At 43.7% G+C, this 26,941-nt stretch overlaps 1 protein-coding gene across 10 annotated transcripts in view; it reads right to left on the bottom strand.

Moving 5' to 3' along the window:
* The window catches only part of PPIL2 (peptidylprolyl isomerase like 2), a 75,100-nt gene extending 48,977 nt beyond the window's left edge, over positions 1-26,123 (bottom strand). For 8 of the 10 annotated variants that reach the window (XR_015704043.1, XR_015704045.1, XR_015704044.1 and 5 more), the window contains exons 1-8: positions 25,990-26,123; positions 25,860-25,909; positions 25,134-25,179; positions 23,568-23,630; positions 23,355-23,406; positions 9,443-9,494; positions 7,136-7,227; positions 5,269-5,358 (exon numbers count right to left, since the gene is read on the bottom strand). Coding sequence is in view for 7 of the 10 variants with exons in the window: in XM_087754486.1 (XP_087610612.1) it covers positions 5,269-5,358; positions 7,136-7,227; positions 9,443-9,494; positions 23,355-23,406; positions 23,568-23,630; positions 25,134-25,179; positions 25,860-25,909; positions 25,990-26,021 (477 nt within the window). In the remaining 3 variants the exon portion in view is untranslated. The remainder of the gene's footprint in view (positions 1-5,268; positions 5,359-7,135; positions 7,228-9,442; positions 9,495-23,354; positions 23,407-23,567; positions 23,631-25,133; positions 25,180-25,859; positions 25,910-25,989) is intronic. The other 2 variants (XM_087754488.1, XM_087754487.1) reach the window with 2 other exon arrangements.
* Positions 26,124-26,941: the final 818 nt, after the last annotated feature.

Raw genomic sequence — 26,941 nt, 5'->3', positions numbered from 1 at the left:
CTTAGCTCATTAGTTATGCTTCCCGCCACAAATGCCAGTGGTGTTTTACAGCTTGTCGGGAACCATGTCTTGTCCACGGCTGATTAGGTTGTACAGAAACAATAAAATTGACATAAGGAAGCACAAAACAGTATGAGCCTTTTTTTTCCTTTAACAGCAGCAAACCTGTCTGCATTCTATCCAGACTTCTTTTTGCCTATTTATTTCTCCCAGGACCCCACCTCCATTTCTGTGGCGCAACGCAGACGCATTTGTTCGCGTGCATCTATCGGGGAAGGCTCTCGGCAGGCTGCCTGCAGAGGACTGTGCCTGTTACCACTGGCACAGCAGGGCTGGGGGGGTTATTGCAATTTTTCCGGCACAGAGAGTGCTTTACCTGCAAGCACTCCCGTCGAGCAGAGCCACACTTCTCACTAAGCCCCCTCCCCTGCCGGCACACAGCCCAGCAACAGCTTCTGAGAGTTTCCAGAGCAGGAATAATTTCTGCTGTACCTTCAAAAATTTGAGAGCTGTGGTTTCTGGTTTGTGAAGAGAGCCGCAGTGGAGGATGAAGAATGGACAGGGGCCTAAAGGGGAAACTGCTCTTAGTTCCTCTGGACACTTCCTACCAAACGGGATGTGAAAGCAGGGTACTGCAGCATTCTTACTTTGCTCTCCTCAGGACCCTCTCGCACTTGTTGCGATGGGAAGAGGTCCGCAGGACTGCCGGAGCCCACCACCGTGCCCAGCAAAGCACTACCTGACCCCGCTCCTCCCTCTGCATCTGGAGCCGGGGCAGGCGCTTGCTTCAGCCTGCCCACCCTTATGCGAGGGAGGCCAGATTATACTTATTTAAGTGCTTGCTCGTAAGTTCCACATCATTACACAAAGAATAATTTGCAAAATATATGATCGAAACACATGGAATTTACAGTAACACTAATGAATAATAATTTCTACCAGACTGTTGACCAGATTTTGTCACAAAGATTAAATGGTGGACAGCAGACCTTGAGATCTAACACTGAATTACACCCCCAAAAAATTTACTTGGAAGATAACTTCAAATTAGGTTAAACATTTAGATTGAAAACTAGCTGAAGACCTGTAAAACACAGGACTGAAAGAATCACCTAGTTCTGAATCGTAGTCTAATGCAATCTTATTATGTCAAAACTCTTTCAAAGCTATACTGAATCCTACCTTTAAAACAATCGCAAAGTGAAATGATGACCAGCAACGTACCAGAATGGGAAGCAGAAAAGGGAGGTAAGAACACTGCAAGCAAGCTGCAACAGCACCAGCCTTCCTCCTACAGATGGCCTGTCCCCACAGATCTCCGAGTGCTTTACATCATACCTTACCCATTAAATATAACTAATAAATCTTCAAGTACTTGAGCTGTCTGTCAGCTGGTAGCACATTCACGACATTTGCAAGGCATGCTAAGTTAGGCTGAGCTGATCATCTTTCAAGGTAAAAGAATACAAGCGGGTTTAGAGTCATGAGAAACACAAACAAAACACAACAGCAATATTCCATTTAGAAGAGATACGAACCAGTACCGTTGAGAGAAAAATTATCTGAAATAATGATAAACTGTAAGGAGAGAGAAACTTGGAAAAATGTAACACCTGTGCTGTAGAAGATGGAAAGCTTGACTTGAGTTTGTGGCAAGATCAGACAGCTAAGAAAAGGAAATTTCAACTTGAGGGTCAAGAGCTGCAGTCTAAAAAATCCAGTCATACTAGGACTGCTGGTGTCTAGGAAGGATTTCATGCAGAATAATGTCACGTGTATTTCTGTCATTATCAGCAAGATATTAAGCCAGAATCCATGGCGTCTTTTGCCTGAATAACTACATTTCAGTTTTGGTAATGTCTCTTTCACACCAGGATACGGTATTATTCTTTACCTCCTGCCCCGAGGGGCCGGATAATATCGCCATATGTTGATGAAAAACTGCCATCCTCCACCCCAGGACATTTGCATTTCAACAGGGGAAAAAAGCAATTTCTATATGTGGAAGTGCAGGAAGCACTGCGGATTCCTTTACAAGGAGAAGCACATCATAGATCTAAGATAGTGTTACTAACAACTAAAGTTGTGATTTTGCTTTTTTTAGTTCCAGATCCAAAATAATTTGTCCTTTTTAACAAGGAAACTTAAGAGCAATAGGACACAAATAACTATCACTGAAGGCAAAGCGACCAGCTGAGATGGTGCTCACCAGAAAAGATAACAGGGATGGATTATGATTAGTGTTTGAATGTTTAGCACTGAGAGCAGAAAAACGAATTTTATGCAATTCTCTCTCTTCTGGAAAGAGTAAATTTTGTTTTGTTTTGTTTTGTTTTTAATTATATACATTAGGAGAGAGAGGTCAAGTTTGAGGTCAATTGCTATTCTGTAAAAGAACATCCCTAGCAGCTGTAGGATTGCCCTTTCTGTATCAATAAGGAAAAATGTGATCATACAAATAATCTGCAAACATACATTATTCAAAATTTCCATTTATCATGTTGTATTTCACTACCAAACACAGGTACCTCATCTGCTTCATCATTCAGAATCAGCCTCTGGAAACGCTATTTTCTATTGATAAACACAGCTATTACAGACAGTCCTATTCAGCTGTTATTTGCAAAGCAAAGAACGTTTTTTGTAGCCACTTCCTTTATATCTACCTTTTTGCCAAACAGCAGGGTCAGCGTTACCCACTCACCCTCAATTCCAGCTCCCTCAGATGCCACAGTACCCAGTTTACGCGGGGGAATGGGAAAACAACAAAGTGATAAATTTCAACACAGAATTGAAAGGTTTTTAAGAGAAGCGGGATTTGGGACAGAGCTCTAGAGCCACAAATTGAAACACAACAGATTGCAGTCACGAACTCTGGCTAAGCAACAAAGCCACAGGTGGCAGAGCTTGGCAGTGGGAAGCCACCACGCTGCCTGCAGTGTTGTCAACAGCAGAGCTTGTAGAGGAGACATCGGTCCGCCTTTCGACAATTTACATGAAGAAAGTAACAACAGATTCCTACACCACGTATACGTACGCAATTTTAATGCCCAGGCTAGTCATACCGCTTTGGGATGCATGCTGGCCTCAACACAGCAAGGCAGCGTTTGAGTAGGGAAATCAAGGTACACTTGCAAGTTTGCAGTGGGTGTTGTGCAGCGCATTAACTGGCTCTTACTTCTCATTCAGCACCCCGAAGCCATGTTAGCCTGTTTCTTGAAAACCCTTTTTTGAAAAAAATACTTTAAAACTAATTGAGTGAAGGGTTAAACTTTAGCTGGTTAACAGCATTCAGGTGGTCAAAATCTCTTCCAGTCCAATCCCAAGACGGGGGTATTTTTGCTATTTCTAAACTTGTTTGAGAAGAACATACCACAAGATTGTACACTGCAGAAGTTAACGCCAATCCATAATGAGCTGTTTACTTAAGAGAAACAAATCTGCTCAGGCATTACGAGTGTCATCCTAAACGGAGGTGAGAGAGGTACAGGCAACGTCTGGCTGTGACCTCCACGTAGCTGGCAGGATGACTGCACCACTGACTGGACAACTGTCACAGTCTACTTAGTTTCTGTTAATGGACATACTCCTCCAAGCAAGACAGAAACCCGACATGTCAAGAACAGAATGAAGGTGAAAAATATTGATAAAAATCCACCTATGGAACACCTAAATTGCTAGCTATTGCATTTTGAGATTTAGGGGACTATAGCATCTGTTTGCTTTTATGAAAAACCAAAGGTAGGCACGTAACAGCAACACACTCTTGATACATACGTTCAATTCCAAACCTACAAAACATACCAAAATATTTTTAAATGACTGCACGTTGCAATTCTTTGTTCAAAATAATTTGGTTTTCCATACTCATGCACAGAAACATTTTTAGTCACTCATGTTGTCTTTTTTTACCGTTCCAAATCCATTAGCAACCATGCAGTTACATTCAAATAGCATTCTGTTGGGAGCTTTCAGTCTGAAAAAGCTATGTTTTTTGCTTCTATTGGATTAAAAACATTTTACTTTGTTGCATTAGCTTGAACAGCCATAAGCCCAAAGGAACAGAGGAAAAATATTTACTGTTCAGCACTGGGGAGTAGGGAAGAAGGGATACATTTCATTTAAATTTAGATATAAATGAAAAATACTTTTCTATTAAAATTAGACTGCATTAGTCTTGGTTAGTGGCAATCAACTGTTCATGAGATGCATACTAACTCACGACTCTAATAATAATAATAATAATAACAACAACAACAACAACAACAACAACAACAACAACAATCCTCCCCTATTTTGAAATCATGCAAGCTTAAAAATGCCTAATTTTAAACAAAAGTTTTAGATCTTTTGATACTAAGCTTCATCTGTAAATAAGTATCTTTACACTCTGAAATTCACAATGCAGTTTTAGTTTAGGTTTTAATTCTGTCAAAATCAGTATTCACTCTATTCAGAAGAAAACCATTCTAAGCAAGCACTTAAAGCAAACCCTCTGGTTTGCTGCTTGTTTTCCTCTACATTTACAGAAACGTTCTATAAAAAATGCTTGTCTGAAGCTTTGACTCTTTTAGGCACCTTCAAAAGAGTAAGGCGCACAATCTTAATGTAACGTGTTGACTTCCTAACAGTTTACATACTTTACATTCTAAATCACATTTCTTTTGATAACATGGACCACGCACTGTTGGCTGTCCAGAGCTGAAGATGGTTCTGGACATATCTTTCCCTTTCCTCTACCCAGTCTTTTCCAAATGCACTTCTGTTAAGTCTCACAATAAATGAGAGGTGTCACAGCAATTTTTCAGGTGAGATTAACAGAAAATAACCCAGAATCTTATGTGTAGTTTTATATCTAAAAGTTACAATTACGCACAAGATCTTATATTCAGTCGGATGCAGTGAAATAGTGAGCAACTGCAAATACATTTGTCAAAATTCACATTTTTACATGGCATCCTTTACTTTTTCTGTCCATCTTTTTTTCTCTCCTTCAATTTACAAAGTTGAACAATCTGCTTATCTACAAGGCACACAATAATCACTCTAGGGATCTGTCAAGCTCTAAGTTATATGGCATCTTTGTGGCTCATCTGGATAACAAAGAAAATACAGCAGTTCACCTTCTACCCGTCTCCAAGACACGCACACAGACAACGTTTCTCTGTTCGATTGTTCTAGATTCCTGCTATAACACTGTACATAGCAACATTTCACCCTCTGAAAAAAAGCCGTATTATAAGACACGTAACAGAGAGAAAAGTTTACCTGCAGTGTCACAATGTCTTGCCGAGTGAAGGGCTCATCTGTCAAAAGATCCTTGTAGCTCTTTGGTTTTATGTTCAGCTGCTCAACTGCCTAACAGCCAGGCAAAAGTCACAGATATTAAAAATTGGATTCTAATGTGTAAATATTACAAGTAAATATGCGATACCAATAAAACCTTAGAGTACAAATGATAAAGATAACAATTTCACCCTTCATTCTAACCGGAAGCTGCAATATTTTCATTGTGTACTTTAACAGACGAGAAGCTTTAGTCTTTCACCCCTACAAAACTCAACAGTTTTCTGTGGCTTGTTTTAAACAAACAAACAAAAAGAACCTTGCAGTCTCCATTCCACAGTTATGCATATCATTTTAACCAAATTCATCATAAAAGTACTGCCAAAATAAAAACCTCTTGCTTGCAGTTTTCTAAGTATTTTCCAGATGGTATAAGACAGGCGGCTTTAACAAGGGGCCCGCATCTCCCCCCGTCAGCACCCCTCGGGGAGGCACGTGCGCCCCAGGCCAGCGCGCACAACGGCAGAGCTGCGTTAGCCCCTCGCGCTCTGTCCGCCCCAACTGCTGCGGCGAGCCTGCAGCAACGCTTCTGCTCACCTGAGAAAATTAACTGATGCTCAACAAAGCAGCAGCGTGTTATTTCATAGTGAGAATCAATGCTTTGTCGTTACGAACAAATACATCATGCAGAGAGACGACTGTGGAGGTCTACCTGCAAAAATCCCGAATCTGTCTTATTCACCCCAATGTCCTCTATTCGCCTCAGATGAAAGCAATAATATTTTTCCAGTACCGTCAGAAGTCCATAAATTAATTCTGTGCTTATAACAAGCCGATAAATGCTATTGCTTCAAGTGGCACACCACAGGAGAAACAGGCCCTCTCGGCACAGCTTGTTTAGGAAGCCCAGTATTACCAATTGTGGCAAACTGAGCAATAGTTTTACAGTATCGCCAAGCATTTAACAAAGACTACTCTTAAACTCATCCTTGCCTTTTAACCACAGCAATCAAAGCATCATGCTTCCAGAAGGAACAGAACATACTTCCTATTTTAACCTAATCTTGACTGCTCTCACAGCTGGAATGAAGACAGTTCAACTACAACAGAGCAAATTTTCAAAAACGTGATGAATCCAGCCTTTTCCCTGATGGCAATGCTTTCAGCTTGTTCCTCTCTCAGTATCTGAAAGTTCTACCGGAATTTCCCATCAACAGATTTCAAAAAGCAGCTGCTTCAGTGTTCAGGCTTTTTACAACACTGGATATGGATCCATTAATTGAAGGATTTGTTACTGAAAAATAAATAAAACTTGCTTTTACAGTAAGGATTATGCAAACAAGTCACAATTAAAATTCCACCTGGGTTCACACAAACGTTCACAAAACACAAATAAAAACGCAGTTCAAGTGTCCATTAAGGCATTCTCTCTGCTCCTTCCCCAGCTCCACTTAAAATACTCTTTTTCATTCATTCATATGAGTAGAAATGAGGCAATTTGTGTTATGGTGATGACTCTGTATCAGAATGAAGACCACAGAAGATTTGTCTATTAATCCAACGGAGGAGCATATAAAAGCTACTCCATTTAGTCTACAAAATTCAGTGCATGCAGATTAACTTAGGAAAAGGTTTTAAAAATATCTTTTAAATCATATTCTAGTGTTGTTCATATATTGAATGCAAAAGTCGGATGACAATTCGTGAAGTCAGTCCATCTCCTTGTACTTTAATTTCCCTGGCTGTAGAACAAGAACAAAACTTAGCTATCTTTCTGAAGCATTTTGTGATCTTGAATGAAATGCATCGAGTATAGAAAATCAATAACGAAATGCAACAGAGAACCTACCTCATAGGCAAACACATTTCCAGTTGTCTTGATGGCCACAATATGGGAGTTATTGGTGAATACAGTAAACAGCACTGGACAGTGGTATTTACCTGATGAAGGCGAAAAAAAGTTTAAATTTGGCATGAAGTCACTGCAACTGTTTTGAAAGATCTCATTTCTCTTATCTCTGTGAAGGATATTTACATTAATTTTTAAAATGAAGTGTAACTTTAGTGTGTATTTAATGGTGTTTTAACTATGCTTCGATTCTTCAGTGCCAAATAGAAAAAGTCACACTTAAGAGAACCGGAAAGCAAGCAATGAAAATGCAGTTTTGAAATCTACTGCCCTCAATCCTCCAACACACAACTTTGTCCAACTTGCCTGCTATCTATGAAGTACCACAATATAATTGTTCTTGTTGTAATCAAAGCTCTGTTGAGAGCATGAGCCTGTACCTTGTAATGTGCCCTATTTTCAGTGGCGCTCCCAGGAATAAAGTTTAGCTTACGCCCAACAAAAAAGTTCACGGCAGCTGTTGTGCTGTTAGGAGAGGAGAGCATTTTGTATTCAAATGTGGCAAGCAGAATGCCATTAAATCTGAACACGTTATTCAATAAGGAACCCAGCTTCTGCTCTAATCAAGCTGTGAATTTCCCCAGGAGGGTCAGCATAAATATTAAGCACGTCAACAACAAGCAAACTGATGGCAGGCAATGTACGAGGAAAAAGAAAAATGTCTGGATGATCTCAGCAGAAAGCAATTAGAAGAAGGTTATTAATACTTGATCAGTTTGCTAGACCTGGGGGTTTGGGTGAGATTTTTGAAATAGGTTGGGCCTATTCGGTTCTTTTTTTCCTAATTACCATCTGAAAATCAGAACCAGCAGGAAGACCAGAACAGAGACTGCTCACAGCGCCTGCAAAGGTAAGAGAGGCCGGCGCCTACAGAGTATGTACCCATGAACTGATCAGCCAGAGGAGGCACTCTGACCTCCAGCACACAGATCGAGCAAAAGCTGAGGACTGCTTCCATTCGTGCCACCAGCGCTGAAGGAAAGCCACTGCCACTAGGGTCTGCAACGCAAGAGGAAGTTTAGAAAGGGGGTTTTGGAGGTGGCAGCAGGGCATGGCCCAACTGATGGGTACAGAAACATGTTGGTAAAATGTGAGGCCTCACTCCAGCTGCATAAAAAAGAGCAAATCACCGTGTTTTCTGTTCTCGCAAAAGCGGAGCTGCTGAGGGCCACACTTGCTGATCTGGATAGAAAGTACCCAGCTAAGGAGTGATCATTAAATGGAGGAAACTGCAGTATCTGAAGACCATTTTTATTGTATAGGTGTGAACAGAGAAGATCCTACATATATAGCTACCATTCTATATGTGAAGATTTAAAGAAAAGTTTGCTGATAGACAGAAATGCAACATTTTACTCTTCCTCTTTTGTTGCATCTTCCCTTGATCTATTAATGACACAGCATGCACCTTTCTAAGGAAAAGGCTTCTGAGACTGCGTGGCTGCTGTCATTCCACCCCAGCATCGTGAACTGGACTTCTTTAAGGAAAGCACAATATCACAATATTTTTCAAAAACCTTGGCCACAGTGACTATCGATCATTTTTTAACACTCTGCTCTTGAGACAGACGGAACACAAAATGCAGAAGAAATCCATCAGCTAGAAAAAAGACCTTGTAGTCTATGGACTATTGGTAAGATAAGGAGACAGACACTCCAAAATTTTATTCCCACCTCATCCTGGCCACTCTCGTTTCAAAGAAATCATTATCTGCCTTGTAAAAGATGAATTCATCTCCACCGTTCTCTCTTATTCATAGCATCTGCTCTTAGATGGCAGATTTTATATCTTTAACCCTGCAGAAGTAAAGCTCAAGGCTGCTTTCTCGTGTGCTGCTATACATAAAATCCCACATGTTTATTTAAGTCTAAATCATTTGATAAACAAAAAGCTGCTCAAAACCAACTGAATAGCAAATAATGGCATAGGCAAGTTAGAAAAAAGGTAACATATCATAGAAATTTAGCCTTTCCTGAAAATTTTCCCTAAAGTAAATAGTACCTTACCGCAGTACTAGCTATAGTAAAATGAAATTGCTGAATAATTTACAGCTCCCCAGCGTAAAGAAAACAGAAATGGAACTTTAAAGGTAAACATGTCACAAGAAACAGTTGTTCTATTCAGAAAATAAAAACCATGATAGAAAACACAAACCACATAACTTCACCATGAGTAAGACACACCAAGATTTATTAAAGCACTCATTAAGGAAAAAAAAAAAAAAGACAGAAAATTACTGCACTTACCTTCACTGTTTTTAGCAAAATTCAGCTTTATAAGTGATTTGGCATCTAGTTTCTAAAGAAAATGAAGCATTAAAAAAATTAATCACAACAGAATCTAACCGTGGAAATAAAAGGAAACTATAACATCAGTGTTAGGATTTTAATAGCATGTAATTTATTAATAATATATTGCAAGTTATCTGAATCATCAGAACCCTGGGAATTTAAGTCACAGCCAGCCCACAAAACCAAGGCTCACGGAGCCTGAGAACTGGGATATGTGTATTTACAGCGCTGTAGTTGGACACAGTACAGCGCTAACCAGAGCGAACAACCTTCAGAAGCTGTGCAGCTCTGTCTTAGCACAAATTGGAAGGTGAGTTTGCATGAAAAGCTAAGAGGCAAAGATCAGCGCTGCTGATCAGAAGTGGCAATTCAGAAGGGACCTCTGATGAAAGTCGCGAAGCCAACAAATCATTCTGGCAATCAAGCTCGCTACCTTTTCTGAAATAACTGTAATTTTTCTTTCACTTCAGGAAACGTGTAGTGGAGCCCGCATGGTAACTAGCAATAATGAAGAGAAACGGAGGCACAAATTCTCTGGAGGGGCGCTTGGGGTCACGAAGGCAGACCCTGGGGGATCTTTGGCCAGTTAATCCCCAGGTAACAACTCCACGGAAGACGGAACGGAGATGGCAGCCGAGGTCGGGAGGTCCTGCAGGCTGACGAAGTGAGGGCAATGTTCTCCCGCTCCAGAGAGGACACCGCAAACTAAGCTAGCTCCTGCCCTCCCACACTTCGTCAGAAGAATGCCTACGGCATTTTTCTGCCGCCCTTTCTCCGGAGGGGCCTTCTGACACAGGGAGGGAAGAGCTATCGGGCTGGCAAACCCTCTGGATGATCAGGCCGCTCCCTCCCCGCAGCCTTCCCTGAGACACGAAAGCCACAAGCATGCCCACCATAACAGTGCGCCTTCAGCAACATGACAGGGCAGGCCCACGCGTGCCAGTCATTTAATAGGGTGGATATATGATTTGGGCGCATCGCTGGCACGACGGGGCATACCACGAGCGGGGCGCCCGCCAGCCCAGCCCGCCGGGATGGTTAGGTAGCGCTCGACGGGGGCACCCGGCTGGAGACACAGTCCAGCCCAGCGAGCTGCAAGGCTGAGTCAGGACCTCAGGTTTAAACACCTCCCAACAAGCCCTTTGATTGTATCAGCTGTCAGAGACTGTTCCACTGCCAAATTGATCGTTAAAAGCACAGACAGCACAAGCCTTTTAAAAGAAACAATCGGTTCTCTTCTCAAAACACGCACCTGAACAGATTAGGGAGGTTTTTATAACCCAGACAGTTCTTTATAAACAGCTACGAGTGGAGATCTGCCAGCCGCGCTGCCGAGGCTCCTAGTTCAATCATTATGGCAAAGACTGATAACGAAATCATGTGAAACTAAGTCAGTGTGCTTTTTCTGCCTAATCAAAATTCATATTCTTGGTTCAGAGAGTACACGGCCTGACAACTGGACTCATTCATTTATAGGAAGGCACTTCTCAAATTGTTTTCAGCCAACTGGCAGGCTCATTTGCTGCCAGAAAGGTAACCATCTCTCTGATTTATTAGCAAGAAGAGCAATGAGGGCTAGTAGGAATAAGACGGGGAAGGGAAGAAGCCAGGTTAGGTGATATTTAGTTAGGCAGTGGAAGACCAGTGCTGCTGTTTTTCCTTAAGCGGATTCTCAAAAAAAAAAAATCCAACCCGAACATCTGCACGTTGCTGGGGTACAAAGAAAGACAGCAAAGGCAAGGGCAGGTTCTGAAATGACTAAGTGAATGCGGAGCTTTATTCATTTATTTATCTTCTAACTAGAACAAAATTGTCAAAGAAGTAGTAGGGGAACAGCAGAGTTGCCAAAATGAACATATGATCCTGGACAGATCTGTTCAACCTAAACAACTTATTAACACAAAGCAGCATCCATCTGTGCACATGTTGTGCAAAAGCCCCAAAATTACATTCCGGTAAAAGCTTCTTTAGAAATACGGCCGCTGGGAACATCGATAATCTGAAGGAAGGCCTTTACATTATCTTCCTGGCAGACCTGAGCTATCCCCAAAACATGTGAGCAGATCATCTTTAAACAAAAATGGAAGCAGTTCCCTAAGAAACAGTTTAGCATGGCTGAAGATTCAGATTTATACCTCGACAGAAATTTAGTGGAAAAGACAGACTAAGCTGCTGTACAAACTCTAAAGGCAGCAAAAGCTGCAGTACGCTCTTTCATCTGTCAACGTATGATGTATTGTTAGAAGTGCTGCCAAGTCCTCGGACTCTTACTCCATACCCAGGGAAATAGTATGGTATTTCAGGTCACATATTTCCATAACATGGAAAAAGGCTAGTTTTCAGCACCAGTTACTCCTGGTGCATCAGCTGCTCGTGCTGGCATGTGTTCCCCACTGAGACCAGCACTTACACAGTCTTATATGTCAACAGTAAATAAAAAAAAGTGATTTTCATATAGGAGTTGAAACACATGCACTGTCTGGAGTCTTTTTCCAGGATGAGAACTCTATACTGAAGTGCCGTATGAACATTATAAACTTTTATTGCCGCAGATGGGCCTCCTGTGGAGCTCGTGCTGAAGAAGTGACCTTGGCACGTCAGCTCACACCCTCTGGAGCCGCCCCGCGCTTCAGCCCAGCTGGCAACTGCTCCATGCCCAAGCAGTCCCACGCTGCATCACGAGGGAAGTTCCTGCTACCGATAAAGGCTGTTGTTTGGGCAAGGCATTTATGAAAAGGGACGGAAATGGACCGAGAGTTGTATATGAGAAATACGTAGGAGAAATATAATTAGGGCAACACCTCAAAAATATTTTGGGAAGTTGATTAACATGTCTTAATGCATGGAAAGACAAGAGGGGGATTCAGTGTTTCGTCAAAGGAAACCTTTGGAGCACCAGAACAGCAAAACCAGGCGATGATCTACTACAAAGGATTGCCATAGCCTACAAAGGCAGCTCAGCGCCCGTGGCCAGGCTGCAGCATCAGGCAACCGCACACGGAGCAGCCGCACAGGAGGGAGCCCAGCCCGCGTGCCAGGACTGCCAGTAGGTCCAGTTGTGAAAGACCTACACATTACACAGGAAACCATGAAAGAACATGATATAGAAAACCTGTATCATATTTTTTTTTTCCTCTCGAGTTCTTCATTTCACATGAAAACAGGGTTATCTTGCGTGTGGGTGAATCCGCTTTTATTTATTCTCCATCAAAAGTCAGAGCTTTCCAAGCACCATCACACAGTTTGTTGCCATGGAAATGACCATTATGCCACAAACAGGCACCAGTCTTCATGGGAAGAGACAGCAGGAGTGAATGAATCCTAAAATGAGTTAAAGTACTTGCTTTCATGTATTTCTTATTACTAACAAAGCATAAGAGAGTTCAAATATTGCATACGCAGCTGAGTTTCAAAACTATTTCAACCTGAGCTTCCCCGACACGCACCTACCGTCCAGTTTCAGCCAATCTCCAGTGAAGAAAGCAACGAAAAAGCAATGTTTATTAAAAACACTTCATCTAATTAAAATTCTAAATTCTTAAGGAAAACAAAAGGCCATAATCATGCACCACTTCCCCTAAGCAGAAATAAGAGCTGCAGATTCACTTCTAAAAATATTTTATGCAAGAATACTGGAAAGCAGACGCATTTCACAGCGCACAGTGCCAGCTGCTCCACAGCAAGGAAGGGCTAAAAAAACAAACCCAAAACCCGTGCAAGCGTTTTTCTCAGCTGACTCCTCTCTGGCAGGCACACTTCCACAAAGGCAGCCAGGGCTACTTTTGGCCATGACCTACTTTCCCGCAGCAGCGAGAAGCCCCACCGCCCCGCGCGCTCTCATCTGTCAGCTGCCAGCCCTCGCTCCTGCGGCATCCCGAAGGGCAGCATCCTTTATTGATAGCCGAGGCAGAGGTTATTGCGACGCGCAGGTTAGTGGGGCACTGTGGCAGCTCGCGAATGAAGCATGCCGATTGCTTCGAATTAAATCATTCTCTGTCATCGCTGTGTGTCTCATGAAGATATGACCTACAATCCCCGCGCATCAATTAGTTACACTCTCCGAGTCCCTTTGGTCCGTGGCTGCATGTTCTTCTTGTTAATGAGGCTCTGACCCTGTTGGATACGCACCAGGCTGAAAAGCAGTCAAAATGGGCTCATTTGATTCTCCACCCATTGGTAGATGTGCGGCAAGAGTTGTATTTAGCAAATACAGACTTTCCCGCTCTACCAACAGTAATTGAGTTAGTGGTGAGATGTTCCGCACTTGGGGGTCGGACACCCTTCCGAATGGCCTCTGGCAGGAACGCACAATAATCGCAGGGAAAAAATTAACGTGTCACGCCTGAACTGGTTGACAACACAAGGACAAAATCATCCATGGCTGACGTGGCCATTTGGTAGGTTCTCATCCCACCAAAACAAGCAACACAGCCTTACCTCAAATAGAAGAGAAAGCCAAACCAAATACTAATATTAAAACACAATGTTGCCTACCAAGTACCAAATTAGCTTAACAGCAAATGAATTTTGTATTAAATTCTTGGGTTCCTTTAAAGAGGAGACCTGCTACTTTTTGTATACAATGTCACATTTTAAGAAGCCCTCTTACAATTTTCCCTGCTATAAAACCTTCAAGAAATGTGGGAATATGAATTGAATGAATAGTATTGGAATAACTCCATGTATACTGTTACTTATTTCAGACCTCGTAAATGGATTTAATGATGATAAAAGGCATTGGAAATCCTCAGCAAGTCTACACATTATGGGAATGTGACTGGAAACAGCAGCGCTGTTTTAACAAGATAAGCCATCTTCACGTAGTTTAATATTTCATGAAAAATTTGGGGTCAGCAGCCAAGAGGCCAGAAGAGTCTCATGATTCGAGGTATCATTTCTATGTTCAGTTCAACAGCAAAAATGCTAGATATTTATCACGTGGACAACTGTCTGCCAAATGCTAAAAAGATACTCTCAATTCACATTCTTGGATGAAGCTGCTGTTTAACTGCAGCTTTCATCTACTACTGAACTGGTATGGAAATGGACACAAAAGAGACTTCACTACCCACTTCCAGACCCCTGTATTTCCATATTTAAATTTTAATTAAACTGACACCATATGGTCACCAAAGCCTTGTCCAGAGAATCATAAAGATATGCTTGATAACACACATGGCTCACAGATACTAGCAATAATGTTGCTCTATCAAAGAGCGCATTAACAGAAATTACCATGAGAAAAAGATGTGTACCTTCATGTGCAAGATTAAACCTGCAGTCTTAATGCAGTCAGAAGTCTACCAATCCAGAGACCCGCAGCCAAATACAACCTGGTTCATGGAAAATGAAGCTTTGCAGAAGCATCAAAAAGCTAGTCTCCAATTTTAGGGAAAAATAGGCAAGTGAGGATCTGGGGGAAACCTCATGCCGCATCTCATTTAAGGCTAGAGCATTTCACAGCTGCTAGTTTCTCAAGTGTCACAATCACAAAACCCCATCCAATGTGCACACTTCCACCAAAACATGGAAAAGGGAAAAAAGAGACCATCTGTTCGGTCTGGAAAACCTAGGTGTAAATACTTTTTTGCCGTAAGGGAAATAATGCATTAGGAATAATGCTAGACATATTTATCTGCCTGTGTCCCGAGCTGGCTTACTAGATAAAACACTGTCCATCACCAGCACAATCCCCATCAGCAAGGTGCGAAGGAGGCACAGCAGCTTGGCCACTGACTCATAACACTGGAGGGTTTTAAACGTCTCCTTTTGATAAAGCACTTGAACAGTAAGTCTAGGCAAATCTCATCTTCTTCGCCCTCACTCTTTCCCAAAGATAGAGGGAACCGAAACATAAATCCTCCTTTTGGGACAGGTAAAGGCTAACTCCTAGTGGTGCTGGGTGTACTGCTGTAAAACACACAGATACAGCTTTGGAAGAGAAACAACCAACTATCCATGTGTTTGCTGGTAACAAAGGAGAGTGGGAAAGTTTCAGAAAACCCAGCAAAATAGGCGTCATCTTCCAGGTCATCAGCCTCACCAGGACCTTCATCGCCTTGACCCCCCCTGTTTTATGACCATTTCCAGCTATGACACACGACTTTCTGGCCGTTCCTCCGGGCAGGAATCATATCCTCGTATGTTTCTATCCAGGGGCCTTGAAAATTTATGGTCACTAGTCAAATATTAACTCATCTAGACTGTTGACTAAAAGCTAATAATTTCTGAAGCAAATGAGGTAAGATGACACGGTTCAGTTGCTGCATATTGAAGAGTTCATCTCGTTCAAAGTGGATTCTAGGCGTTTGAACAGCAGCCTATGTCTGCTGCCCCGAGACAAAAACGCACCTGGAGAGAGATGCTTAATGATGACGGCTGTAACCATCCATGCCTGAAAGACTGCTACAGGCCACAGAAATACAGGCAGCAACATTCAACTGGAATCAAACAAACAAACAAAAAAAGAAAAGGAAGAACCACTGCTCATCCTGGCTCTCTCTTACTTATAAACAAGTCCCTGCTTCTGAAATGACCCAAGCTAGCAAGAGAAAATGCAACAAATTATCATATTCTGGCAGCACCCTTCATGTCTCAACACATACACTGAAGCTGTTCTCCGTCTTACGCTATCATGTGTAACATATCAAAGTATTATCAAAGTACTTCAGGAAGAGATCAGCAAATATTCCCACCACGGTACCAGGCATTCACCCAGCATTTACTGTGTATGATTAAGATCAACTCTGTTCAAAGAAGATAAATTAAACAGATGCGGAGGACAACTGTGACCATTTAGGGTATAGAGAAGTTTAAGGCAAGAAGAACATCTGACAGGAAAATACAAGTCTCAACAAGAAAATGTCAAGAAAGCATTAAATTCCTCTATACCAAATATACAGCTGTAAACACTAACAGAGGGAAGAACAGGTTTGGCACAAATACAAACGAGACTAAGCTGGTCAAACCCAACATTTACAGAAGATATCCATCAGATGAAAAAGCATCAGAACCACCTCTCGGCAGCCAGAGCAGGAAGAAAGCAAACGCCGGCTCAAGACAGAGCATGCACTTTGCAAAGCAGATTGCGAGAGCCGAAGACCTCAGACAGTCTTCCAGTTTTCTGTTCCTGATCACTTCACCCTTCTTTCTGCAACGCATGAAAACCAACTAAGCTGGAATTGTCTGAATCATTTTTCAACAACAAAGCTTCCCTGGGTTTTATTTCTGTAAGCTTTGTTCTCTGCTCCGTAATAAGCTATTACTCACCCAGAACAAAACTGCATTCCCACCCCCCACTGAAACTTTTCTTACAAATAAACAAGAAAAAACCCTCCCTCCTTCACTTCGAATGTACAGGAAAAAATAAGTTTAACAAAAGGGAGAAAAAGGGGGAACCGACATTTACACCTATGCAGTATCTGAAGACTTCACTGAGTTGCATCAGACAAATTAAGAAATATACTTTGAATTTCAAAGCTGAAGATGTGCCGACTTCTTCTGACGTCTATGTGAAAAGCATTCTCTAGAGAAGAATTAAAATTCTCATTTATACATCAGTTATGCTACAGCCAAATGAGACCTGAAGTTACTGATCCACCCAAATGATCACTCATTTCCAAAGCCCCAAGGAGAAAACGTAGCAGACTACTCGGATTTCAGGTGCTGTGCTCTGATGCCGAGGGAAAAAGAAAATGTCTCACTTCTGAATTTTTCTACGTAATGAAAAATATCTCAATTGGTCAAATTATTTTCCTCTTAATTAGACCGTCCCAGCACTCTAGACATGGCAAACTGATGTGGAGATGGCCTGCCTATGGAGGGCTACACAGCATTTTCCTCTCAGTATTTTATATCTAGACAAAGAATGGAAATGCTCAGAGTAAGCACAATCCGCTGGGAACAGTAAGAATGAAGAAAACTTTTCAAGAGGAAAAAAATGAAAAGTCACAAGGAAAACCTGACTCCTGCTGCAGCATGCCATCTTCAGAAGACCATCAAAATCCTAAGACAGTATTACCAGCATGTTGCAGAAAGGTAGAAGTACTCTCAAAGTGCATCACACTGAACGTTATCTGCAGCTATTACATTTTCCTGACAAGGTATTCCAACAGCAGCTACTGCTAGGCTGGCATGAAAGAGGTCAGCTTCAAACCACAAATCCTTGTCTGATGACATCCATTATTTGCTGCTCATTATCTAGAAACACACCTGGAAATAACACAATTAAAGCAGCAATCTGCAGTAAATTACCACACAGACCATAGGAACAGAGTTAAAAGCTGTAGTCACTGTTGATTTAGCCAATACGGGTCACATGAAACTTGACTTGTCCTCTCCCCTGGTCAGGCCGGAGACCTGTTCCACTCAGCTCATGGCTGGATGAGTTTTGTTTGTGATCTTCATCTCGACACCTCTGACTCAGCAACGTGTGAAGCTCATGCACTTGCAGGAAGGCACGGGCTCTGCGCTGATTATTTGATAGAGGTGGAGAGCAATTTGTAGTGAACTATAAAGCCTTGCCTGGAATTTAACCTGTACTTTGACACCTGTTCCTACAGTACTTGATATTTCTCACACTCCTGACAGGCTGCCGTTTCTTTATTCAGAATATTGTAAAAGAAGAAAAAAAATACTTAAGCCCTCTTTCTCATTATGTTCGCTTCTCGGGTGAAGAAACAATTACCAGTGCTTTCTATTTCTGTATCTGTGCTTTCAAAATACATACACGGTAAAAACACACTTATGTTTAAGGAAGTTTCACCTTTGCTCTAATTTCTGCATCCTTTTCAGGCAGGATTTCCCTTATTTAGACAGCCAAAGACTTTAGTGCATTAAAAAAAAAAGTGCTGTAAGGTTGTTTGTTCATTTTTAAAGTGGTATGAATAAATTCAGCACTAAAAATGTAATCTTCTCCATATCCTCTCCATTAACCTGGTCAGCAAGCTCCTCTCACTGCAAGACCAGCAACTGATTTCTATGAGACAGACTGAAATCTATTTGATCAAATTGAAAAGAAACCACGCATTCACAGTAAAATGAAGTGACAATAGCCACCAGCATTTGGGAGAGGAATTAGCTAATAAACATATTTAAGGAGTGTATTTGAGAATGACTTTCCAAAGTTTTGAAATAACAGACCTGGTTGCAATTTTTTCTTTTGAGGGTAAGAAGTTATTGGTTTTGAAAGTGTCTGTAATTATTCAGCCAGGCATCATCCTATCAAACTGTATTTCAAACAAGTGATTAGAAAAAAGGGCAGCGCTTACATTCCTACGTGAGCAGTGCTGGAGCGAGGAGGTGTCCGCTGCAGGCTCCGTCATTGCTGCAGGGCAGCGCAGGTACAAGATGCGTGCCTCTGGGTGCTTTCAAAGCGCGGATCAGACATGCTTACTGCATGAGGCAGGCACCTGTACCGCCGCAATTATTTGATCATATTAGTCATAATCTCACCCTAAGTCATTTTTATTTGGTAAATACAGGATTAAGAGTGTGGGAGAACAATAGCAAATATTTATCTTGCACACAGAGCAAAACTTTGGGTACAGCTCTCTCTTTTAAGAAGGCAAATGTCCTACAGGGAAAAGTCAGAGATTTTCAGCCTTCTGAGGCCAAAGTTAGTCCTCATTTTCCATGTCAGTGGCTCTGCCTTCTACTACTTCTTTATATGCCCTAGACTCCTTTTTATGGTTATCTTCAGAGGCAGCCCAAGCAAAAGGCTTTCCCAACCCTAAGAAAAATCCTCAGAATTTACAAAAACTTTCCTATTTAACCTAGTAAGAAGCTACAACCTTGTGACACTTAGGAAAAAGCACTCTGGCCTGCAGGTCTGGATCCTAACCTTGCACGAGACAGGGCACAACACAAATTGTGCTCTGCCCCATCTGGACCAGAAACGTTGGCTCCTAGCCTCACACATCCACCACACAGCATCTTCAGGTCTCTTAACCTGACTCTTAGGCATACGTTAAGCCCAAGCTAAATTAACTCGACCGAATCCTGTTTGCCCTTCAAGACATACACAGGCAACAACCGCACAGCTGCACGGGGCCCTTAACATGAGGACTGCCTGTCTGGGTTATGCAGGATCAGCAAACACATGGATTTTAGTTTGCTCTGAGCCGTGCAGAAAGAATTCACAGAGGTGAGCCCTCTTGTACGAGTTTAAAAGCAGATGCACTTTAAAACAGTCACAAAATTTTCTTTCGAACAAAGCCTTAGAAGCAAACACCAGTGATTAATTGACTTTCAACTGTCCAAAGTAAGTAAATTCCCACAGAAAAGGGGGAACGAGGGACAGAGACCGTAGCTATTTCTGATATGGAGAAAAAAGATAGTTGCCCAAGGCTACAGAGCCTCGAATGGGGCTGAATTACAACCATAATAATCTGGCCTGCCCACATGCAGTTAGAGTGTCACTGAACCAGACTGGAAAAATAGGTATTTACATCAGAAACGCTACAATGCGAAGGAGAAAAATGGCTCAGCCCACATACAACATATCCATGCAACAAAGAACAATTTCCTTGAAATTCCTGTCAAAAGGCACGCTGATCTATCATCTGTTCCTGTTTGAGATTCCAACGAGCCAGACGTGCTCTGACCAATCTCTGTTCTTGGGAACAGGTACTCCTGAGCCCAGCTGGCTGACGTGTGTGGGCATGCTGGTCACTGCTGCCATATCGCTGCTACATGAAACGTTCTGGCAAGCTTGCAACTATCTGCAAGCCCAAGAAGCCAAAGTGCTGTTCTCAGTAGAAAGGAATGAGCTAGCTATGACGTTCCTCTTTATTTTACACAATTTTAGTGTAAGCGTCAGCTAGGGCGGTGTCCTGACAAAGCTGACAAAACATGTCAGTGAGCCAGTGCCATCTGACAGGCTGTAGTTCAGCTGCAAGAGATGCACTGCTTCTTCCAAAATTATTGGTGTAATAACAGAAGTATTTTTTGCCCCAATGCATTATTAAAAAGGGGGGGAAAAACCCAAATCTAAAGTCACTTTCTGGAATAGCTCAAGGGAAACTCCAGACAAAGGTCAATGGTGATTTGTTTCTCCTAAATGCATATTGGTGTCCATACTGCACCTCAGGAGAACGTTCAGAAAAGCAAGAAAAAGTAAACCATGAGGAAGTATAGGGAAGGAAAGCAAAAACATTTAAAATAGTTTAAACAAATCAAAGAATAATTGCGATCTTGGCATTGCAAAATTTCTTTAAAGAGGAAGGCTGGTCCAGTAGTTTAGGACTCAGAAGAATCAGAGTAGTCACTTGTAGATCAGTTCACAAACATCCAATTAATGAAAGATTAGCAGAGTCCTACCCCCTGGGAGCACCGCGAAGATAAATACACTAATGATTGCAAGGCTCTCCAATTCTCCACTGAGGGGTCCGCTTCAGAAATAAGACAGCTATAGACAGAATGAGTGAGTATCAGGAGCGCACCATTAACAACACCGCTTCCAAGTAGCCTATTCTCCAAAATGTTTGGCCTGTAGCAAACCAAGTACAAGCCACAAAGGATTTCATTATCATTTTTAACTTCAGGACAAAAAAATGGAAAAATTCTCCAGAGCCTCATCGCCAATGACAAATCATTAATCTGTGCAAAGTAACTTCATAAGTCACCGTACGAAACATGGCATTGCAGCTAACCTGGCTCAATTCCTTTTTAAACAAACCCAGAGTCCTAAGTTTCTGTAAGTCACCAACTCATGACAGAAAGTATTTTCTCGTTTCCACAATAAGCAAGCTGTAGAAGTAACAGAAGGCACGCACACCACGACAGATTAAATAGAGGGCAGTACAGCCTAGAGACGCCCAAGCTCAACACACTGACTGCCCCTGCCACCTACCCCGCCTTGTCCCAGCACCCCCATCCCCTCCCTGCCAACGCCGTCCTCCCCTTCCGACAACGACGACGACTGGAGCTGGCCCTCTGGAAACAAAGGCTAAAATACAACACTTCCTTCAACCCCACTCCTCAACGTATAGCTCCACAGGGCTGGATTCAGCAGGGCTGTGTGCTGTTCTGGAGAGCAAGCACCTCCTTTTTCTTCCAAGTGGTCTGGAACGCCTTCGTCCTGTGCAGCACAAGGCCACCCCTCCAGGAAAGGGAAGAAGAAAGGGCTCCCCAAACAGAGCGATACAGAGGAAAAGGGGACGCGTGTTGAGGAGAGCTGGAGGTACGCTGCAGATCAACGACAGAAGCACAAGTCTGGGTAAACTAACAGATCTTAAAGTCTGACTTCATTGGAGCATTTACGGTTCACCAAGTATATTCTGCACAATCTCCCTTTCTCTGTATTACACAAGACCACTAAACACGTTACACTTCTTGCTTAGCATTTACCCGAAGTAGTTTTAAACCACATCACGGTTCACAGTCGGAAAAGAGAACAGGTGTCATGGAGCTGCTCTAAGTGAAAAAAAATGATCTGGCAACACCCCAAAACTCCCAACCAATGCACAGAGCAGCAAGGTGGTGAGAGGCTGGCGAAAACAAATGAAATAGCTGTAATTCCATTCCTTCTCAACATTACATCGGCCTTTTCATGTGTGAAGACAGACCTTCAACCATCTCTCCATCACACAAACACACCTGCAGTTTGCTATATTGAGTCTCAGCCAGCCTGTTCATGTTTAGAGTCTGGAACGCTGCATCTGTATTTAGCTTCTCCTCGTATCTGTCTGCTGGGAAAATCTTTAATCAAACACAAGATGTTTCAAAGGTAATCTCATACCACAAAGCCATCTGCAAGAAACCAACAATCCTGTGCAATGGCTGCCACCTAATGCTCAGGAAAGTAACTGCACTTACTGAAGGAAAAGACAAGTTTCAGCAGCTCGAGCAACAATTTCTGTTTAAAATTTTCCTCTATGCCCTCACAAACACTTCACTCTCTTTTAACACACCATAAAAAAAATAATTCCAACACAGAAATATTTCCAGTACTTCATATTTATCCGGTGCTTTACAACTTCACACTACTACAGAAAGTAGTCCCTTCATAATTTCCATTTACGCAGAAAAAGGGGGGAGAAAAACCACTAAGCTGCTGATCATAGTGTGAAATCCCAGTCTCACAGTGAACTATCATGGCAGAGGCAGGTCTGAAGCCTTCCGAAACACATTGTCAAGACAACTCAAAGATTTTGCAGTTTAAGCGTACCATTCGTAATATCACCTAGTAATCTCTTTAATCTCCATAAAGCCAAATATCCTTCTGGTTAGGAAACATCACTGCAAGTTTAATCACAGAGGGAGAGGTGAGCGTGCCAGCCCCTTGCCCTGTACGGACTGGAATTCTGCTTATACGAGGCAGCAGCAGAGTCTTTGCCGCTAAAGGCCAGTCAGGGCTTCTGGGCATCACTAGCAGTAACAAAAGAGCTCGTGTTTCCATCTACACAGATTTTAATTATGCCACACCTGTAGGAAAGGCAAGATTCCCTGGGAGGTTATATAAATGAACTGTACATTTCCTCTGCCGTACTATTTACAACCCTATGCAAAAAAAAAAACCCAAACAAAAAACAAACAAAACCCCCATATATAATGCTGTCTGTCTTCCGCACACACAGTCCGAGGCTGATTATTTTCTACTACAACGATCATCAGCAGGATGACACTGAGGGGATATCGGGTCTCAAATCCAGAAGCCCCTTTTTTTTTTTAGCTAAAAAGAGATCCCTAGTAAATCTTGACATTAATTTCAGCAAACCTGATCTCACAAACACCATACTTCATAATAGCACTCCCATTCAACTTCTTTTGCTTTCATTAAGGCATTTTTGTTTCTCCCACACATTAAATAGAAAACTGAGCATAAGGAATGCAAAGACAGCATGTGAATACACCCATCATTACTTACTTCTCCTGTGATTGGATTGGTTCCATATTTCTTTATCCAAGGAACAATGCTCCTGAAAAGAGAAGGGATAAAGTAATAAGCGACAAGCACCATCAGAAACCTCTACTGACGGGCATGATTATTTTTGCCAACTTGCGAAGAGCAAATGGTGATTACACAGCTGTAACCAGTTCAGCAACATGAAAATAAAGCTAAGTAGAGACAGTAACTTACAGTATGTCAAAGACTGTCCCATCTGGTGTGCAAACTGGATATTCAAATGGCTGCAGAGACAAACTAGAAAAAAAGTACACATTCTTTTTAGCAAAATCAGCTGGAAATCCCAACGATATAAGCAAATAACATTTTGCTGCCTCACTTACACATTAAAGCAAGGCCTATACCAATGAAAATACTGAGTGGCTGCCAATACCCACTACCTGATCCTACATAAATTAGGTTAACAACAAAATCCATGAAAGGAACTGGTGCAGTTCAGTAATGTGCCACAGCCATAGATCCATGGGGTGCTGTAATACTCCCCAGCCCGTTTCCATTGCCATGCTGGGCCCCACCAGCACAAAAGGTGGTTCAAGCAGAAACACTCACTGTCTTTGCACGGAAACAGGCTAGGGAGTAACTGGCAATCACACTCAGCATCCCCTGTTAGGGCCGCATCCATTATCCAGCCAGCTGTTAGCCAAGCAGCAGGAGCTGGCAGATGTCGACGGTAACTTCTTGAACTACTCAATTTACAAGAGGATTTCTAACCCACCTCTGCTAACTCCCCTCTTTCACTCCAGCACTTCAAGCAGTAAACTCTAAAACACAAAAAATTAGCACAAATATTCCTTCCATCTACCTAATCACTGCCTCAGGAAGATGAGTGGTTGACCAAGCATATTCTGAGTAGGGAAAAGTAGATTCAAGCCCCGATTACACAGATTTGCAAGACTGGAATGTACATGATAATCGCTCTGAATTATTTTATCACTTGTGTATTCTTTTAGCCATCAGCTCCAAACTCTGCAGACACTAATCATGGCAAGTACAGATATTGTTTCAGTTCTTACTGGATTTTTTCTTGCTGCACTACTATCATAGCAGGCACAAGTCAATGAAAGTAACTACCTCTGAAGAACATGGCTTCAGTAATCATTCAGTGTCAACAGCCTGATAAACAGATGTGTCACTGTTGTGGTTTAACCCGGCAGGCAGCTAAACACCACACAGCCATTCGCTCACTCCCCCCGCCCAGCGGGATGGGGGAAGAGAATCGGGGAAAAAAAAGTAAAATTCATGGGCTGAGATAAAGACAGTTTAGTAGGACAGAAAAGGAAGGGAAAATAATAATAATAATAATAATAATAATAATAATAATAATAATAATAATAATAATAATAATAAAAAACAACAAGTGATGCACAATGCAATTGCTCGCCACCCACCGACCGATGCCCAGCCCGTCCCCGAGCAGCGGTCCCTGCCCCCTGGCCAACGCCCCCCAGAAATACCGAGCTAAACGCCACATGGTAGGGAATAGCCCTTAGGCCAGTCTGGGCCAGCTGTCCTGGCTGCGCCCCTCCCGGCCTCTCGCCAGCAGCGCGGGGGAAGCTGAAAAGGCCTTGACTGGTGCAAGCACTACTGAGCAACAACTAAAACATCAGTGTGTTATCAACTTTATTCTCATCCTAAATCCAAACCACAGCACTACGCCAGCTATTAGGAAGAAAATGAACTCTATCCCAGCCGAAACCAGGACAGTCATTTAATAACGACAATGTAAATTTGTTGCCTTACCTGCAGTGATCAAATGATAAGCGTCTGAAACTTGTTCGTGGAAGGTCTGTTTATGGAAAAAAAGACACAAGAGAATTTTAATAAATACGTGGCATTCCAGGTAACAAAGAAACATTTGAAAGTTACATTTTGCCATATACGTGGTGGCAATTTACTGATGACAGGGACAAATACACTAAACCTTGCAAAACCGTAACTAAGATCGGACTCGTGCAGAGCACAGGTAGGCTCCTCAACTGGATCCAGAGTCAGAAAGAATCCAAACAGAGCTCTGACGGCACCGGGTTCAGCCGCGAGGGTTAACGCTGCCCACCTGCCAGCCCTGCCCTGCCCGCGGCCACCGAGCTGCCGCGGGCACCGAGAGCTCACCCGCCCTTGCACCTCCAGCTCCTGCCCTCCCCACGCCGCCCCGCTCCGCCGCCCTTCGGCCCCCCGCCGCACAGCCCGGGGCCGGGGGAGCCCGGGCCCGCCGCCGCCCGAGGAGGCCCTGGGCGAGGCGGTCGCTCCGCCGGCCGCCCCCGTGAGGCGACCCCGCTGAGGCCAACGGGGCGCCCCGCACCTCGCACCAGCGCCCCCCCCCCGCCATGGCGCCCCCCCACCCCGCCACCTGCACCCCCTCACCCCCGCCATCCCGCCCCGCCATCCCGCCCCTCACCCCGCACCCCCGCCATCCCGCCCCTCACCCCGCGCCCCCGCGCCCCGCCATCCCGCCCCCGCCCCCCTCACCTGCTTTCTTGCCCCCGTAGAACTGCGTGTACTCCGCGCACGTGATGTACCTGCCGAGACAGCGCGGTCACTGACGGGCGCCACAGCGCACCCCCGCCCTCCCCGCACCCCCCGGCCCGCCCCCGCGCACATCTTGTCCTTCTGGTGCTGCCTCTTCCCCATGGCGGCGGCTCGGCCCGGGGGCCCGGCCCGGGGACGCTCGGGGACGCGGCTCCGTGGGCCCCGCCGAGCAGCCGGCGCCCGGACGGCTGCGGCCGCGGCGCCCTTCCGGTGCGGGTGCGGCGGCGAAAGGCCGCGCCGCGGAAACACGGGCGGCGAGCGGCGTTCCGGGGCCGCGCCGGCCTGGGGGCGGGCAGCGCGGGAAGGCTGAGGGGAGCGCGGCGGCCGCGTCCCGCCAGCGGGACGAAGCGCGCACACGAAGCCGATGCAGGCACGTATCCCCTGGGCTGCCCGAGGAGGGGCGCGCTCCCCAGGGCTTGGCGCCCAGCCGAACCTAATTGTATTTCAGTTTTTGCCGTGGCTGCGGCTGGGCCCCCCCTCACCGCGCCGGGGCAGGGAGGCCGGGGCAGCCCTGAGGGCGCTTGGGCGGGTGCTTTCTGCCCAGGTCGCCCGGCGGGAACGCGGAATCCCCGCTGTGACCCTCCCCATTTCCCCGTCCAAACCGTTAATTAATGAAAGCTCCGTGGTTGTTCACAACAGCCTGCCCCCGCTCCCAGACGGGAAGCGTTCCTGGCTGATTTTGGCGCAGGCTTCCTTTGGTAACGCAGTACAGCCTCCAACAGAGTTTTCACAGCCCTCCTCTGAAAAAGGAAGGTGCTGAAGGTAGGCAGAAAATGCCAAAATATCCAATATAAGAAAAATTATCACCTTTGTTTAAACATATTTTGTTGCATGGAATTTAAAATCGTAATCTTCCTGGTCTGTCAGGCAGTGACAGAACCTCCCAAGAAAAAATGGGTAGAAAAACCTACATAGTGTCCAACGTGGAGACAGCTCTTCATAAGAAGTATTTCAGCATCTCTTCAAAGACTTGGCGAAGAAGAACTTACTTTCCCTTAGCTGATTACCTTCAGGTCCTATTA

This window comes from Nipponia nippon, unplaced genomic scaffold (assembly GCF_047370975.1).
Source record: "Nipponia nippon isolate SJK-2023a ecotype South Korea unplaced genomic scaffold, ASM4737097v1 scaffold_18, whole genome shotgun sequence".
In the NCBI taxonomy this organism is placed as follows: domain Eukaryota; kingdom Metazoa; phylum Chordata; class Aves; order Pelecaniformes; family Threskiornithidae; genus Nipponia; species Nipponia nippon.
This window is presented reverse-complemented; position numbering and strand designations above follow the sequence as displayed.